General features: G+C 38.6%; 1 protein-coding gene across 3 annotated transcripts in view; it reads left to right on the top strand.

Moving 5' to 3' along the window:
• The first annotated feature begins 658 nt into the window (after nt 1-658).
• Nucleotides 659-17,478, top strand: part of TMEM131 (transmembrane protein 131) — a 206,890-nt gene continuing 190,070 nt past the window's right edge. For 2 of the 3 annotated variants that reach the window (XM_045550174.1, XM_045550173.1), the window contains exon 1: nt 679-1,123. In XM_045550174.1, coding sequence (XP_045406130.1) covers nt 937-1,123 — 187 coding nt within the window. In that variant the 5' untranslated portion in view covers nt 679-936. Of the gene's footprint in view, nt 1,124-17,478 lie in introns of all 3 variants that reach the window. The other variant, XM_045550172.1, reaches the window with a different exon arrangement.

The raw sequence follows: 17,478 nt of genomic DNA, 5'->3' as shown, positions 1-17,478 counted from the left end.
AGCGGGCACAAGCCAAAGGCATGAGGATTTCATGAAGTGCCTCTCGGGTACTGTGTTTTGGAGGATACAAAGATGAATACTGCGGCTCAAGGAAGCCCCACCAGGAACTGAATCAGGCCGGGGATATTTTCGACGTCAAAGCGGCTGTGAAGAGGAGGTGCTACGAGGAGGAGTCACGGCATTAACCTTCCGCGCTTGGCCTCGCAGTCCGGATACACACTCAGGCCCTGTAAGGCTCTCGCATTGCAGTACAGAGGACCCGGCTCTGCCCTGCCCTCGAACGAGTTGCCGAAACTCCCCAGCGCCCAGCAACCCCTCCTCCGCCCCGCCCACGCACCACGGCGCCTGCGCGGGGAGGACGCTCCGTCTCCACGTGATCACCGTCACTGCCTCTGCGAAGCGTGTGCGCCCATCATAAGTCCTGGCGGCCGGGCCCGGCCATGCCTCCCTCCTCCCCCGCCGGGCAGCGGTGACAGCTTGGGATTGTGCTGCCCTGGTGCCGTCTGGCCAGTGAGGTCGTGGGCCTCCGACAGCAGGACGAAGAGTTGGGGCCCACGGACTCCGGGGCTGGCAGACCGACCAGCGGGCCGCCCAGGTGTCGCCACGGCGGGGGCGGTGTCCAGCGCTGCGCCCCGCCCCTCGCAGGCCAGAGCTCCCCGCCCGCAGCCCCTGCCCGTTTCCAGTATGGCCGCCCGCCGCGCTTGACCCGTGGCCTCTCTGCTCCGACTCCTCGTAGGCGATGCCGAGGCCGTGACTGACACTCGCTCACACGCAAGCACGGACCCAGACCCACGCCAAGATCCCGAGCCCTGGGCTCGGAACCACTCTCATCCCCGGCACCGCGGCCAGAGCCCGGACCACGGCTCCCGCGCCGGCGCCGCCTCACCGAGAAGGGCCGCGCCGGACCTCGAGCGCGGCGGCCCCCGGCCGGCAGGGATGGGGAAGCGGGCAGGAGGAGGAGCAGCAGGAGCCGCCGCCGCCGCCGCCTCCACGTCCGCCGGGACTGGGCTGGAGCCCGCGGCCAGCCGCGGCGGGGGCCCGCGGAGCGCGGCCGCCGGCCTCTTGGGAGCGCTGCATCTGGTAATGACCCTCGTAGTGGCCGCGGCGCGGGCCGAGAAAGAAGGTGGGTGTCAGCCGGCTAGCATCCCCCGGGCCGGGCCCCGTGGCCGGGCTGTCACCGCGCTCTCGCGGAGGCCGCTGCCCGGCTGCGACTGGGAGGAAGGGCCGCGGTCGGGGCTCTGGCGCGAAGTTGGTGGAGTCGGTCCGAGCCGTGAACTTGCAGCTCGGCTGCTAACTCGCGGCGTCGGCCGCACGGAGTTGCTCCTCTTCTCTGTGATTCCTTCCTCTTGTCTCCTGTCACTGCCATTTCAAAACTTCCTGAGTTCTCGTATGTTCTTGCCACTTGGCCCGCTGTGTAGGAGGGGCATATTTTTAGGCTTTATTGCTGCTAATAGGTAAATTTTAGAACACTTTTTGTTTGCGGTTTTAATAACGGTGTGTAGAGTTTACTTTAAAATGCCTTAGTGAAAATACACTGGTGGAAAGGCTTCAAAACACAGCTTCCCAAATTTTACTTTGAATTTGTTCAAACATTTCTTCTAGGGGGATCTTGTTTCTTTAGCTTCCTTCTTCAATATCGCTCTGCAGTATTGATGTTTATTACTAGCCCTAAATAGAATTCCATTTGGCTCTTTTTAGTAAGCTATTGAAAGCCTGTTTACGTTTCTTAAGATACTCGCGCATTTCGGTGACTTTATTTTTGATATGGGAGACTTTAAAAACAAATGTCAAATTGCTAGCTTGCAAATCTTTATAATTTTTACAGTTAAGGCTAGTCCCTGTTTTAAAAGCTATCGTTAGTATTGTATGGCTGCAACAACAGTACTTTGACAGGGTCAAATACTGTTTTGTAATCTTGAAGACCAAATCTGTGTAATTTTGTCGGCACAACTGTTTTGGGAAATGTGAGTGGTCACAGACTTCATGAAGAATTCACTAAAAGTGAATAGGTTAACAACAAAAGGGAAACCTGTTCCACACTAAACTTCCAGTACAAGAAAATAATTTCTTGCCAAGGTAACCTTAGAGTTGATGTTCTACTTTTCTGAGTAAAGTCGCTTGGTTTTTATTGTTACTGAAGGTAACAGCAAATGCAAACCAAATTAGTGTTAAAGTGCAATTGTGCTTCAGTTTACTGTTTATTTTTGTTCAAAACATTACATTCCCTCATTTAACTCTTTAAGCAGCCTTAGTCTGAGTTATCATAGTGGAAATTATTCAAAGAATTGCCATTTATAGGAAGAATTCATTGACAGAAGCAAGATTATTTCCAGAATAAAATACTGCCACTTTAGGACTAGTCAGGCCCGGTGTTGTCATAGTTCATCACTGGTTACAGATCTGCAGTTAGTTGAGTGTTCTTTTGTGTGGCCATGGTGCCTACCATTTTGGCATGTAACGGGTATTCAGTAAACCCCAAAATAGTATAGTAATTTAATGGGTATATCTCCTTGGGCTTCAAGTAGACCTTGGTGGGTATTATATCGTTGCTTTTCTATTCCTTTGCTTACTTTGTACAATACCAGAAACGCAATAGGCACTTAGCCTTTGTTTCAGGGAATGATTATCTTCATGCGCCATTCACACAGGGAAATGAAATGATTGAGTCTAGTAAAGCATTAGTTTGTATTATCCTTCTACTGCTACTTATTTTTCCAACAGCCATTTTATATGCTAATAAAACTTATTAAAGTTAAGTAAACAAACCTCATGTTTGAGAGCTGTCGGCCTAAGATGTATTTGCTAATTTTCCATTTGTATAGTTTATATATTTTAGCACACCTCTCTAATATCCATAAATGTGCATAAGGGCTGGGCAAGGAGAATACATGCCAGGGTGTTGAGTATGTATAAAAATTGTGGTTGAATCAGCCAGTGGTCGTAGCTGAATCAGACATCCTTTGTGACCCATGCTGTGTCTGTATGAACGATTTGTATGTTCAAAGTTATTCAAGGTATTAATGGTAATTATACTAATATAGAACACAGGTCTTTGCCCATCATAAACAGATCTGGTTCTAATCAAATATTCCGTGAAGATATCTCCAGAAATGGCCTATGTTTTAAACCTTGCTGATCAAATTCCAGTATTGTTTTTGAGTAAGTAGGGGAAATGCAGTTGTTTTTCTTGGGTGATTGTAATACTATGAGTTTGGCATCTCATGGGGCACAAGTAATAGCATTTGCCCCAAAAGGGTGCTGATGAGTTTTTTCAGCAAGTCTGGGCAGATTTCTGAAGATAGCTGAGATCAGTTTATTCATCAACATTGTGAAGATTTTTTGTGTTTAAGTAGTATAAACTTGTTTAAATTTTCAAAGTTAAGATTTACCTAAAGTTTTAATGATGGTTCTATAGGTATTTTGTATGTTTGTGTATTTCTTCTGCTTTATAGTAGAATTTCACTAGAAAATCTTCAAAACAAAACTCACTGTCTCCTGAAGAAAATCTGCAGAAATAATTAGATTACCTAATGCAGTTTTTCATGTTTGGAGTAGACGTTGTTAGTTTTGAGTTAGAAGCTTGAGCCTTTCCTTGTCTTAACATCCTATATGCCTTAACATTTCTGTGTCTTAACATTTATCTTAACTGATCTGTGAAGGTGTGTTATCATTAGACCAGAGGAAAGGGACCTTTGAGACTGTTTTGGCTGTAAAATAAAGTTGTAAGGTCTTTGAAAGAATTGCCAGAGATAGAAGTTACTATAATTACTACAAATAACTAGCTTGTTCTGGAATGGTAGCAAGATTTTTCTTGAGGCTAAGATGTAGATATTGAGAATAGTGAAAATGTGTGCGTTTAATGAAAATATATTTTTTAAATATATAAAAACATATTGTGTGTATATTAAATGTATAATTTTTAGTATTTTGAATTATAAATCAGCCCATTATGACTAACAAATAAGAGCCTTTTAAAAAAAATCATATCACATAATATTGTTTCATTGTGAAATGGGTTTTTTGAAAGTGTGCCTTTTAGTTTACTCTGACTGAGAAGCTATAGTTTATGTATCTAGTTAATATAAATTTGGATAAATTTTCAATAATATAATTGTTTCAATCCATGATAGTGTAAATTTCAGTGTCATATGTATTATTAATTGAAAATTAAATGTCAGGGTAAAGTTTGATAGTCTTTATTGGGACTTTAAAATTTTTTTGCCAGTGTACTGTAATTTCATTCACCAATTTTTGTTTTAAGCTGTATTTGTGACATAAGTGCAGAAGAATCATACGAAAGTATTTTATCTACAAAGCATATGAAAAAGTTGCTTAAGACTAAAGGCCAGAAGAAAGGGAATAAAACACCTAATAGTGGTTTGTCTAAGGGTGGTAGTATTGGTTAGGAGTGATATTTACTTTTCTTAATCAAATTATTACTTTATAATGTAAAAATATTTTTAAAAAGTGATTTTTTTTTTAAATTTTTTTTTAGGTTAGTATTAGGTTGATGAGGGTCTTCCTTATTAATTTTTTTTTTTTTGAGAGTCTCACGAGTCTCACTCTGTTGCCCGGGCTAGAGTGAGTGCCGTGGTGTCAGCCTAGCTCACAGCAACCTCAAACTCCTGGGCTTAAGTGAGCCTCCTGCCTCAGCCTCCCGAGTAGCTGGGACTACAGGCATGTGCCACCATGCCCGGCTAATTTTTTTCTATATATATTTTTAGTTGGCCAGATGATTTCTTTCTATTTTTAGTAGAGATGGGGTCTCACTCTTGCTCAGGCTGGTCTCGAACTCCTGACCTTGAGTGATCCACCCACCTCAGCCTCCCAGAGTGCTAGGATTACAGGTGTGAGCCACCTCACCCGGCCTAAAAAGTGATTTTCTTAAGAGTGAGATGTTTTAATCCTTTGTATGAGAGTAGAGTGGGTACCCTTTTTAGGGCCTAGAGTATTACCTAAGTACTTCACTAATGAACTTTTGTTGCTTGTTTTTACTAAAAGCTGTTTAGTACTTTGAGGAGCATTGGAGTTCTGTAATGGAAAAAGTATGTCCTCTCTTCTCTTGCTAATGCCCATTTCCCTCCTCTTTCTAATTCTTACAGTGGATCTTCATAGGCACCTGCCAAAAGGTTTAGCTTTGGAAGCAGATGTAAAGTCATCCTATTTGTTATCTGCCAGAGTATTGATAAACTAAACTACCTCTGGAAGAAAGTGAAATCTTTGCTGGGTGCTTGGTATTTTAGGTGTTCTCTCTTGTCTGCTGTAATTTGAGCTCTGTGATTGGCCTTGCTACCCCAAGAGTCCTTTTTCTACCAATGAATTTTTCCTTACTATCTGTTGGAAGGAGCATTGGGCACTGCTTTAGTTTATGTGACTTTGTACTTCCTGGTTATCATTGTGCCCTAGCTGTCATTCACTGCTTTCCAGTGGCCCATTGGATGTCTTCCTTTTCTATGTGTGCCTAGTTACTGGCGCACACTATATATGTCGAGGGCAGAATTATCTTAGGCTACTTCCAGTTTCCCGGTTTTTATTAATGCCATGATTATTCTCCTTGCCACGTTGGACTCAGTTTTGACACTTTATCAGGTAGCATCAGTGGCTGTTACACCCCCCTGCCCACCTTGTCAGCTCTCTCACAGCCTCCAGCCTGGGGTACTGCAGTAGACTCTCAACTCCCACCTTTCCCCATTTCTGTTCAGTCCTGCATGCCCCCTCTGAATCTGCAGTGTCTTTGTTACTCATTTATCATTCATTTTGATGCTTAATTGTGTACCGCCTGTTTAGCTACTTTAATGACTTCATGGGTGTCATTCTTCACCCAGACTGGAATTTCTTCTATAGGGCAGACCGTCTATCAACATCTGTGGTATGTACATAGCAGTCATTTGGTTTTGAATGAAAGCTTATATACGGTATCTTCTCCTTTTGATACCTCAGACCTGGGTTGAGAGTCAAGAGTGTAGGTAAAACTCTACTCCAGTGCAGGTGTCATTAGGAAGTCTACTATAATAGGACATTGAGTGACACCACTTTCTTCTTCCCTGTGTGTTGCTTTGTAACTAAAATGAGTTATATACACTTGTCTAAACCATTACTCTTGTACCTTTTGGATTTTTAAGATTTTCAGATTCTCATAAACCCCAATTTATAGATCATGAAACTGAGGCATAGAGAGGTTAAATAATGCACCCAAGGTAAAAGAGTTGGTAAGTGGTAGAGCCAGGATTCCATCCCAAGCCATCTGTCCCCATATAATCCTGAATAAATACTTTAGGAAGTAGATTTTGTTACATTGTGTACCGCCTGAAAAGAACAGATTTGCCAGTTCCTGGAAAACCAATGTATTAAGTATTCAAGTGAAGTGCATTTGTTTGGTTTGTTGTTGTGTGTGTGTGTGTGTGTTTTTTTTAACAGCCATAAACTTCCATATCACTTTGTATGGACATGTTAACCATTAAAATGATCATAGGCCATTCTGGGTCATAAAAGCTCTTAAAAGGAAACCAAGGAAACTGATGAGTGGAAAAATCCAGGGAAAGAAGTATTTGGTTTTAGAAGGCAGTGACTCTTTGTTCTTGAAGATATTACTTAGGTTAAGTAATAATTGCCTTCTGTGGATACCCTTTAGCTCTAGATTAGCGTGACAAGTTAATCTAGACGTGGAATATTCTCAGAAGCTGGCCCTGGATTAAAAGGAACTGGAGGTAATTCAAGGGCCAGTAGTGGCCTTTGCTTTTAATGGGGGAAATAACTTTCAGACTTCCCTTAGAGATCCATGGGCTCCAGAAGTAGTTAATTTCCGGTGCTTTTTTTTCTTTCAGAATTAGGTGGTCATTAGTTTCATCTATAGTACTAAATCTATTTTTCTTTCATTCCCATGTGATTACTTTAAAACCACAGATGGAAGGTTTCTAGAAAGCTTTTGCTCTTTGCTTGATGCATTTTGTTGCATACAACAGTTAGGGCAGAGGTCTAAGGTTTAAGAGAATCCTTGACATGGCCTGTCATGATAGAGTGTGAAACCTGCATTATTTATTTATTTTTATTTATTATTTTTAACAAATTTTAATTGTAAAAACCAACAAAATTCACCATCTAAACCTTTTTTTTTTTTTTTTTTTCCTTGAGACAGGTTCTTGCTCTCTTGCCTGGGCTAGAGTGCAGTGGTGTCATCGTAGCTCACTGAAACCTCAAACTCCTGAGCTCAAGCAATCTTCCTGCCTCAGCCTTCCAAGTAGCTGGGACTACAGGCACATGCCAAACCACCCGCCTAATTTTTCTATTTTTTGTAGAGGTGGGGTTCTCACTGTGTTGCTCAGGCTGTTCTCAAACTCCTGGCCTCAAGAGGTCCTCCTGCCTCGGCCTCCCAGTGTGCTAGGATTACAGGTGTGAACCACTGTGCCTGGCCCTTAACCATTTTTAAGTGTACAGTTTAGTACTATCAAGTATATTGACATTGTGTGCAACAGATCTCCAGAACTTTTTCATTTTCTAAAACTGGAACTCTATACCCATTAAACAACAACTTCCCATTTCTTTGTCTCCCCAACCCCCAGGCCCTGGTAACCACCATTCTACTTTCTGTCTATGAATTTGACCACTTTAGATACGTCATATAAGTGGAATCATGCAGGATTTGTCTTTTTGTGCCTGCTTATTTTACTTAGCATAATATCTCCAAGGTTCATCCATGTTGTAGTGTGACAGGATTTCCTTCCTTTTTAAGGTTGAATAGTATTCCATTGTATGTATATACCACATTTTGTTTATTCATTTATCCATGGACACTTGACTTGTTTCCACATCTTGACTATTGTGAATAATAATGTGAAGTTGGGTGTGCAATTATCTCTTCAAGATCTTGCTGTCAGTTCTTTTGAGTATATACCCAGAAGAGGGATTTCTGGATCATATGGTAGTTCTATTTTTAATTTCTTGAGCAGCTGCTACACTGTTTTCCATAGTGGTCACACCATTTTACAGTCCCACCAGCAGTGCACAAGGGTTCCACTTTCTCTACACCTGCGCTCACTCTTGTTTTCTGTTTTCTTTGTTTTTTTTAATCATGGCCATCCTAATGCGTGTGAAGTGACATCTCATTGTGGTTTTGATATGCATTTCTCTAATGATTAGTTATCTTTTCATATGCTTTTTGGGCATTTGTATATCTTCTTGGGGAAAATGTTTAAGTCCTTTGCCGAAGTTTTAGTCAGGTTAATTGTTTTTTGCTGTTGTTGAATTGTAGGAGTTATATATTTGGCTATTAACTCTTTATTAGATGATTTGGAGATATGCTTTCCCATTTTGCCTTTTTACTCTGTTGATTATATTCTTTGAACAAAAATTTGATTTAGTTTTATTTGTCCATTTTTGTTTTTGTTGCCTTTGCTTTAGGTGTTGTGCCTTAAAAGCTCTATGCATAAAGATTATATATTTGCCATTATTTATCTCCATTCTTCTATTTTTAAATGCAGATCTCTAATTCTTCAGTCTATTGGCATGGGGTAGGAAATCTCTTTGTTCTTAAATGGTTAGTCAGTTGCCTTCACACCAGTCATTGAATTGTATACAATATTTCCTTTTCTTTTAAATTCTGTTATATACTTGGATCTGTTTCTTAATTTTTCTGTTTTTTTCCTCATATACATAGATATGTATATATTTCTGTCTTCAGTTTATTTTAAGTAATATAGCTTATTTGTACATTTTATTATCTGGCTTGGCAAGACATCCCTCTTCCTAAATTATTATTCTTCTAAAAGCATTTTCTTGTCTTTCTTGTTTTTATTCCCTGCAGATCCTAAAATGATTTTTTGAAGAAAATTCTAAAGTCCTATTTGCTTTTTGATTAGAATTGCATTAAAATACAATGTTAAGTAAATTTGGAATGCGTTGACATTTTTATAATGTTTTCTATTTCATTTTTCTTTCTTCCATGTGTATACATATGTATTAAGTTGAACTGTTTGAAATTGCTATCCAAGATGATTGAATAACAACCTAGTTGTTCAATCTAATATTAATATGTATGTTTGTATGTATTATTGCATTGCTAGAGCTTCAGAACAATGTTAAATAAGAGTGGTAATGAAGTAGCCATCCTTGTGTTTTTCTGGTCTTTGAGGGGAAAATATCTTATGTGTTTCATTGTAAAGTATGATCGTGGTAGTTGGTTGCAGTTAGATGTTCTTGGTAATAGGAAATTTCTTGTATTTTTAACAGTTTTAAAGAGTTATTAGGGATGGACGTTACATTTTATTCAATCCAATTATCTATGGCTTTTTTTCTTTAAGCTATTGATTTTGGCTGTCTGGATTTCAGCAGCAGTTCTCTTAGCTCCACTGAACTCTCTTGGTGAATTAACCCATGTCTGTTTTCCCTCTAGAAAATCTATCCATTGAGGCCCTCTGGGCTTGGGTTGTTTGCAGCTACCAGACCACACTCCCTCACACCTGTTTGTACCCTCTAGTAGATGTGTGTGTTTTTATGTTGTGGTTTTTTTTTTTTAACCAAAACTCTTTTAAAAGTTTCTTGAAATATTTCAGACATTGTAAAACGCTATCAGTAGTAATAACAGCAATAACAAAAAATAGTTTTAAGAGTAAACTTAAGAAGTGTGCAGAATCTGAGGAAAACTTTGAAACGTTCTTAAAGGAAGGAGTAATACATTTTAACAGTAGAAAGATGCTCTTTGTGCTGGGGTAGGAAAACTCAACATCATAAAGATGTCACTTGCTATAGTTTGGATATTTGACCCTCCAAACCTTTGTATGTTGAAATTTTATCCCCATGTTGGAGATGGGGCCTAATGGGAGGTGTTTGAGTCATGGGGATGGATCCCTCATGAATAGATGAATGCCTTTCCTGTGTCAGGGAGTGGGGGACTGAGTAAGTTCTCAATCTGTTAGTTCCCCTTAGAGCTAGTTGCTTAAAAAGAGCCTGGTACCTTTCTCCTCTCTCTTGGTCTCTTGGTTCCTCTCTCACCATGTGATCTGCACACGCTGGTTCCCCTACATCTTCCTCCAGGAGTGGAGGAGCCCAAATCCCTCACTAGAAGCGGATGCTGATGCCATTCTTATACAACTTGTAGAACTGTGAACCAAATAAACCTTTTTTCTTTATAAATTACTCAGCTTCAGGTATTCCTTCGTAGCAACACAGACTAAGACATCAGCTATCTCTAACTTAACTTGTTATTTTTAAAAAATATCAACAAAACTTTTTCTGGAGTTAGAAAAGTTGATGTCAAAGTTTATATGGAAAAATAAACACATAGGAATGCTGGGAAAATGCTGGAAAAGAAAAGTTATGAGGGATGACTAGCATAAGTAGTTATTAATACATGCTTTTAAACTATTATATAATTGGTATAATTGGAATAAGTATGGTACTGGTATATAAATAGATTAATGGAATAGAATAGAAATTCTAGTAATAGACCTAAGTATATGTGGTTTATATTAAAAACTTGACTTTCTTTTGGGAATCTGGAATTTTTGAATAGGCATAGGGTACCTATGTGACCAACCCTAAACAAAAACCTTGGACCCTATATTAGTTTCCTATTGTGCTTGTAGCAAATCACCACAAGTTTAGTGGGTTGAAACAGCACAAATTTATTCTCTTACAGTTCTGGGGAGCAGAAGTCTAAAATCAAAGTGTTGGCAGGGCTGTGCTCTTTCTAGAGGCTTCAAGGGAGAATTTGTTAATTTTTTGGCTTCTAGAGGCTTCCTGAATTCGTTGGTTCATGGCCTCTTCCTTACATCACCCTGTTGCTTAATTCCAGCATCTTGCTCCCATCTTCATATTGCCTTCTGTTCCTTTGAATATGATTATATTTGGCCCATCTGGATAATCTAGGATAATTCCCCCATCCCCAAACCCTTAATTTAATCATATCTGCAAAATTTCTTTTGCCATGTAAGGTTCCATTTACAGCTTCCTGGGATTAGGACATGGACATCTTGTGGAGCCATTATTTAGCCTACCGCAGACATTGAGTTTCTAAACAACTTTCCTGATAGATGTGACACCAGAAGCACAAACAAAAGGAAAATTAGACATCAAAGTTTAACACATTAACTGCCATGTGAGTTGTATTTAACTCATGCCAGTTTTGAGCCTGGGCCCTCATAAAGCATATGTAACTCACACGTCTCTACCTTGGGAGCCATGTGAACTGTTTTTCAAGTTGCATATAACTCATACACAGAAAACAATAAAAAAATAACAATTTTTTTATTAAATTAGAAAGGAGCATTTTGTTTTCAAAGTTTTTATTCTATTTTCATAATAAAGCACCGTGGCCCCAAGGAAAAAAAAATTTTTCCCAGTGTGACAGTAAATGTGTTAAAAAGTTTGTGTTTCAAAGGGCCCTATAAAGAAAGTGAAAAACCAACCCACAGAATGGGAGAAAATTTTTACAAATCATGTATCTGATAAAGGGACATGTTAAAGAACTCTTATAACTCAAAAGCAGACAGCTCAGTTAAAAAATGGATAAAGGATCGGAATAGGCATTTCTCCAAAGAAGATATCCAATAAGCATATGAAAAGATGCTCAACATCATTAGTCATCAGGGAAATACAAATGAAAACCAAAATGAGATACCACTGCACACCCAGTCTTATGGCTGTAACCAAAATGACAGATAACAAGTGTTGTGAAGAACGTGGAGATCTTGGAATGTCATATGTTACTGTTGGGAATATTAGATGGTGAGACCTGCTTTGGAAAACAATCAGTAGTTGGTAGTTCCCCAAAATGTTAAATATGGAGTTATTTATTAGGTCATTAAATATGAAATGTCCAAATTCAAATCAAAAGTTTAGTTTATTATATCTCAAACAAGAAGCAGTACAGTTAATCAAAGTATGTGCCTCAACTGTCAACACAGTTTTACCATCTTAACGATAGCTTGCTTATGCCAGCAGCAAAGAAGCCTGGAGGGCAATGAAATTGCAAAAGGCCTTTACAACAGCTTGTTGAGAATTGAATATTTTTCCTTGCAAGAAGTGGTCCAAAGCCTGGAAGAAATGGTAGTCAGTGCAAGGTCTGATGAATACAGTGGATGGCAGAGAATTTCCAAGTCCAGCTTCTATAGTTTGGCAGCATTTTTTTTTTTTTTTGCAACGTGTGGTCTTGCAAGAGGATTGGCCTATTTCTGCTGACCAATCTCAGCTGCTTAATTGCAAGCATGCTCATCAATTCTTCCAGTTTGTTGCAGTAGACATCCACTGTAATCAACTGACCAGGTTTCATGAAGATGTAGTGGATAATACCAGCACTGAACCACCAGACAGATACCATTAGCTTTATTTGATGAATATTCGGTTTTGGACTGTGTCTCCACACTTCATCTTTGTCCAACCATTGTGCTGAACGCCTGTGATCATCAAAAAGAATCCATTTGCATCACATATAACAATACAGTGTAGAAATGGTTCGCCTTTATGTCATGATGGCAAAGAAAGCCAAGCTTCAAGACTATTTCTCTTCTGATGCTCATTTAATTCACGCAGAACTCCATCTATCCAGCTTCTTCACCTTGCCCATTTGTTTCAAATGGTCCAATATTGTTGGAATAGTAATGTCAAACATTGCTGCTAATTCTTGTGTGGGTTGAGATGGATTTGCTTCCACTACAGCTTTCAGCCCATCATTATCCATTTTGGTCTCAGGTCACCCACAGGGCTTATTTTCAAGATTAAAATCACCAGAATATAACTTCTCAAACCATCGACATACTGTGTGTTCATTAGCCACATCCTTCCCAAACACTTCGTTGATATTTCAAGCTGTCTGTGCTGCATTAGTTCTACCACAGAACTCATTCAAAAATAACACAAATTTTTGACTTATCTATGATTTCATAAAAATTGCTCTAAAAAAAGATTAGAAAGATAATCACAAGCCAAACCATGCATTTGAAAGAATGAGGATGTACCTTCACAATAAAAAAAGCAAACAAACAAAAAACCAAGAATGTCAAAGTGAAATGTCAGAGATATCAATTGACATTCCATACTTAATAACCTAATATCGTAAGACCCAGCAATTGTAGTCTTTGGTATATACCCCAAAGAAATGAAAACATAAAAATTTGCACATTAAAACTTGTGCAAGAACATTCATAGCAGAATTATTAGCCAAAAAGTGGAAAAAACTGGAATGTTTGGCTGATGAATGTAAATAAATGGAATATCATTCAGCCATAAAAAGGAGTGATGTCCTGATGAATGCTACAACATAGGTGAACCTTGAAAACATTATGATAAGTCAACAAACTCACAAGAGACCATATAGGACCATAGAAGACATTATATAAAACATCCAGATTAGGAAAATCCACAGAGACAGAAAGTATTAATAGATTAGTGGTTCCCTAGGACTGTGGGAGGGTGGTGTGGGGAGTGACTGATAATGGGTACAAGGGTTTCTCTTTGGGGTAATGGTTGCACAACTCTGTGAATATACTACAAACTTTGCATTGTGTACTTTAAATAGGAGCTGCATTTTATTAAAAATTGGTATCTTTTTGATCTAAGGAGGAAAAACCTAAATGAGATACCATTTCTCACTTACTTGAATGACAAAAGCTTAAAAGCTTGACAGCACTTTTGGTGAGGCTGTGGGTAAGCATGTGTTTTCACACCTTGTTAGTGGGAATGCAAAAATTATACAACCTTAATGGAAAGAAATTTGGCACAATATCTAACAAAAGTACGTAGATATTTACAATTTTGACCTAGCAATCCCGTTTCTAGGAATTGACTCCGAAGATGTACTTCTAACAATGTAAATACAGACATACACAAGGTTATTTATAGCATGATAATTTGTAAATGAAAAATATTGGAAACTGCCCATATATAGTTGAATAAATTATTTTATGGATTATGAATGGATTATTGTGCACCTGTAAAGATATATGATTATTATGCATATCCAATTATGAATGGATTATTATACACCTGTAGAGATGAATGAGAAAGATCTCTAGAATTTTCCATTTAGTGATTTCCTAAATACATTGACAAATGAAAGCAGCAGGGTACAAAGTGTGTGTGTGTGTGTAGTAGTAGTAGTATGCTACCTTAACAGATTTTTTTTTTTACTGACTTTTTTTCTGGTATATAGTTCTATGAATTTTAACACATGTATAGATAGATTTGTGTAACCACTACCACAGTCAGGATACAAAACAGTTCCATCACTCCTCAAAACCCAGTTATGCTGTTCCCATATAGAAATGGCAGAGGTTAGAAATGTCCATTTTTAACCTTTGACAACCACTGAGCTGTTCTGTCACTATGGCTTTTTCTTTTTGAGACTGTCATATAAATGAAATCATACGGTGTGTAATTTTGAGACCATATGGTTTGGAGAGTGGTTTCTTTTATTCAGTACAAGGCCTTTGAGATTCTTCCAACTTACATGTAGCAAGTTTTTTTTTAGTGTTGAGTAATATTCCATTATGTGACTATACCATGATCTGTTTATCCATTCATGTGTTGTTGAAATTTCAGGTCGTTTCAAGTTTTTGCCTTTTATTATACAAATAAAGCTGCTGTGAACACATTCATATACAAGTCTTTGTATGCACATGTATTTTATTTTGTCTTGGATAAATACCTAGGAGCGGGATGCCTGGATCATGTGGTAGTTGTATATTTAACTTAAGAAACTGCTAACCTGTTTTCCAAAGTGGCTGTGCCATTTTATATTCCCATCAGAAGTGTTCCTCCATATCCTTGTCAGCACTAGGTATGGTCAGTCTGTTAAATTTTAGCCATTTAATGGGTGTGTAGTGGTATAGGCATACCTCATTTTATTGCACTTCACCTGCTTCGCAGTTACCGTGTTTTTTACAAATTGAAGGTTAGTGGCAACCTTGCATCGAGCAAATCTCTTGGCAATGTTTTTTTCCAACAGCATATGCTTACTTCATGTCTCTGTGTCACACTTTGGTAATTCTTGCAATACTTCAAATTTTTTCATTATTATTGTATCTGTTATAGTGATCTGTGATTTTTTCCAGTTACTATTGTAATTGTTTTGGGGTGCCAAGAACCACACCTATATGACATTGCAAACTTAATAAATGTTGTTTGTCTGCTGACTACTCTGCTGACACCATTCCCAACTCTCTCCCACTCCTCAGGCCTCCCCGTTACCTGACAAACAACAGTATTGAAATTAGGCCAGTTAATAAGCCTACAATGGCCTATAAGTGTTCAAGTGAAAGGGAGAGTTGCGTATCTCTCACTTTAAGTCAAAAGTTAGAAACGATTAAGCTTATTGAGGAAGGCATGTCAGAAGCTGAGATAGCCTGAAAGCTAGGCTTCTTGCACCAAACAGCCAAGTTGTGAATGCAAAGGAAAAGTTCTTACAGGAAATTACAAGTGCCATTCCAGTGAACACACGTGTGATAAGAAAGCAAAACAGCTTTATTAGTGATATGGAGAAAGTATTAGTGGTCTGAATAGAAGACCAAAGCAGCCACAGTATTCTCTTAAGCTAAAGCCTAATCCACAGCAAGGCCCTAATTCTCTTTAATTCTGTGAAGGCTGAGAGAGATGAGGAAGTTGCAGAAGAAAAATTGGAAGTTACCAGAGGTTTGTTCATAAAGTTTAAGGAAAGAAGCTGTCTCCATATCGTAAATTAAGGGCAGGATGAAACAATAAGTGCTGATACAGAATTTGCAGCAATCCGGCTAAGATCATTGATGAAATTGGCTACACAATAGCAGATTTTCAATGTATTAAATATATGAAACAGCCTTCTATTGAAAGAAAATGCCATCTGGGACTTTCATAACTAGAAAGGAGAAGTCAATGCCTGGCTTTCAAAGCTTCAAAGGACAGGCTGACTCTCTTGTTAGAGGCTAATTTACCACATCTGTTTACAGCATGGGTTACTGAATATTTTAAGCCCACTGTTGAGAGTTGCTCAGAAAACAAGATTCCTCTCAGAATATTACTCCACATTGACAATGCACTTGGGTAACCCAAGAGCTCTATGGAGATATACAGGGAGATAAATTTTGTTTTCATGCCTGCTAACCCAGCATCCTTTCTGCAGCCCATGGATCAAAGAGTAATTTTGACCTTCAAGTCTTGCTGTTTAAGAAACACATTTTGTAAAGCTATAGCAGTCATAGATAGTGATTCCTCTGGTGGATATGGGCAGAGTTGTTGAAAACCTGGAGAGAATTCACCATTCTAGATGCCATTAAGGACATTCATGATTCATGGGAGGAGGTCAAAATATCCATGTAAACTGGAGTTTGGAAGATGTTGATTCTAACCCTCATGGATGACTTTGTGGGGTCCAAAACTTCAGTGGAGGAAGTCACAGCAGCTGTGGTAGAAATAGCAAGAAAAGTAGAATTAGAGGTGGAGCCTGAAGATGTGACTGAATTGCTGCAATATTATGATAAAACTTGAACAGCTAAGGAATTACTTCTTATGAATGAGAAAAGAAAGTGATTCCTTGAGATGATATGTACTCCTGGTGAATATGCTGTGAACATTGTTGACATGACAACGTAGAATTTAAAATAGTACATAAACTTCCCTCCATCAGTGAAACGATTACGAGTTGCTGAAGGTTCAGATGATTGTTAGCATCTTTCAGCAATAATGTGTTTTTAAGTAAGGTATGTACATTTCTTAGACATATTACACTCTTAATAGATTACAGTGTAAGCATAAGTTTTACATGCAACCAAAAAACTTGTGTGACTTGCTTTATTGTGATGTATTATTTATTGTGGTGATCTGGGACCAAACCCACAATATCTCTGAGGTATGCTTGTATTTCGTTATAATTTTAGTTTGTATTTCCCCATTAAATAATCAATTTGAGCATCTTTTCATGTGCTTATTTGCCATCCATATATCTTCTTTGGTGAAGTGTCTTTTTATCTTTTACCTACGTTTATATTGGGCTATATGTTTTCTTAGTTTTGAGATTTGAGAGTTCTTTATATATTCTGGATACAAGTTTTCTGGAGGTATATATTTGCAAGGATTCCCTCCAAGTCTGAGGCTTGTCTTTTCATTCCTTAACGGTGTCTTTTGAAGATCATAAGTTTTTAACTAATTAAGTCCAGTTTATCAGTTTGTTCTTTTATAGATAATGTCATTTGTATGGTATCTAAGAAATCTTTTCTTAATTGAGGCCACAAAGATTTTTTCCTTTATTCTCTACTAGAAGTTTTATAGTTGTAGGTCTTCCCATTAGATCTATGATTCGTTTTGAGTTAATTTTACATATGACATGAGGTTTGCATTCAGGTTTTCTTGCATATGGATATCTAGTTGTTCTTGTACCATTTGTTAAAAAGACTGTACCATCCTTTTCCCCCTGCATTGTCTTTGTACTTTTTGAAAATCAATTGCATTTACCTGTGTGGGTTTATTTCTAGTTGTCTCTCTTTTCTGTTAATCTAGCTGTCTGTCTTGATGCCA

This window comes from Lemur catta, chromosome 4, assembly GCF_020740605.2.
Source record: "Lemur catta isolate mLemCat1 chromosome 4, mLemCat1.pri, whole genome shotgun sequence".
Taxonomy (NCBI): Eukaryota; Metazoa; Chordata; class Mammalia; order Primates; family Lemuridae; genus Lemur; species Lemur catta.
This window is presented reverse-complemented; position numbering and strand designations above follow the sequence as displayed.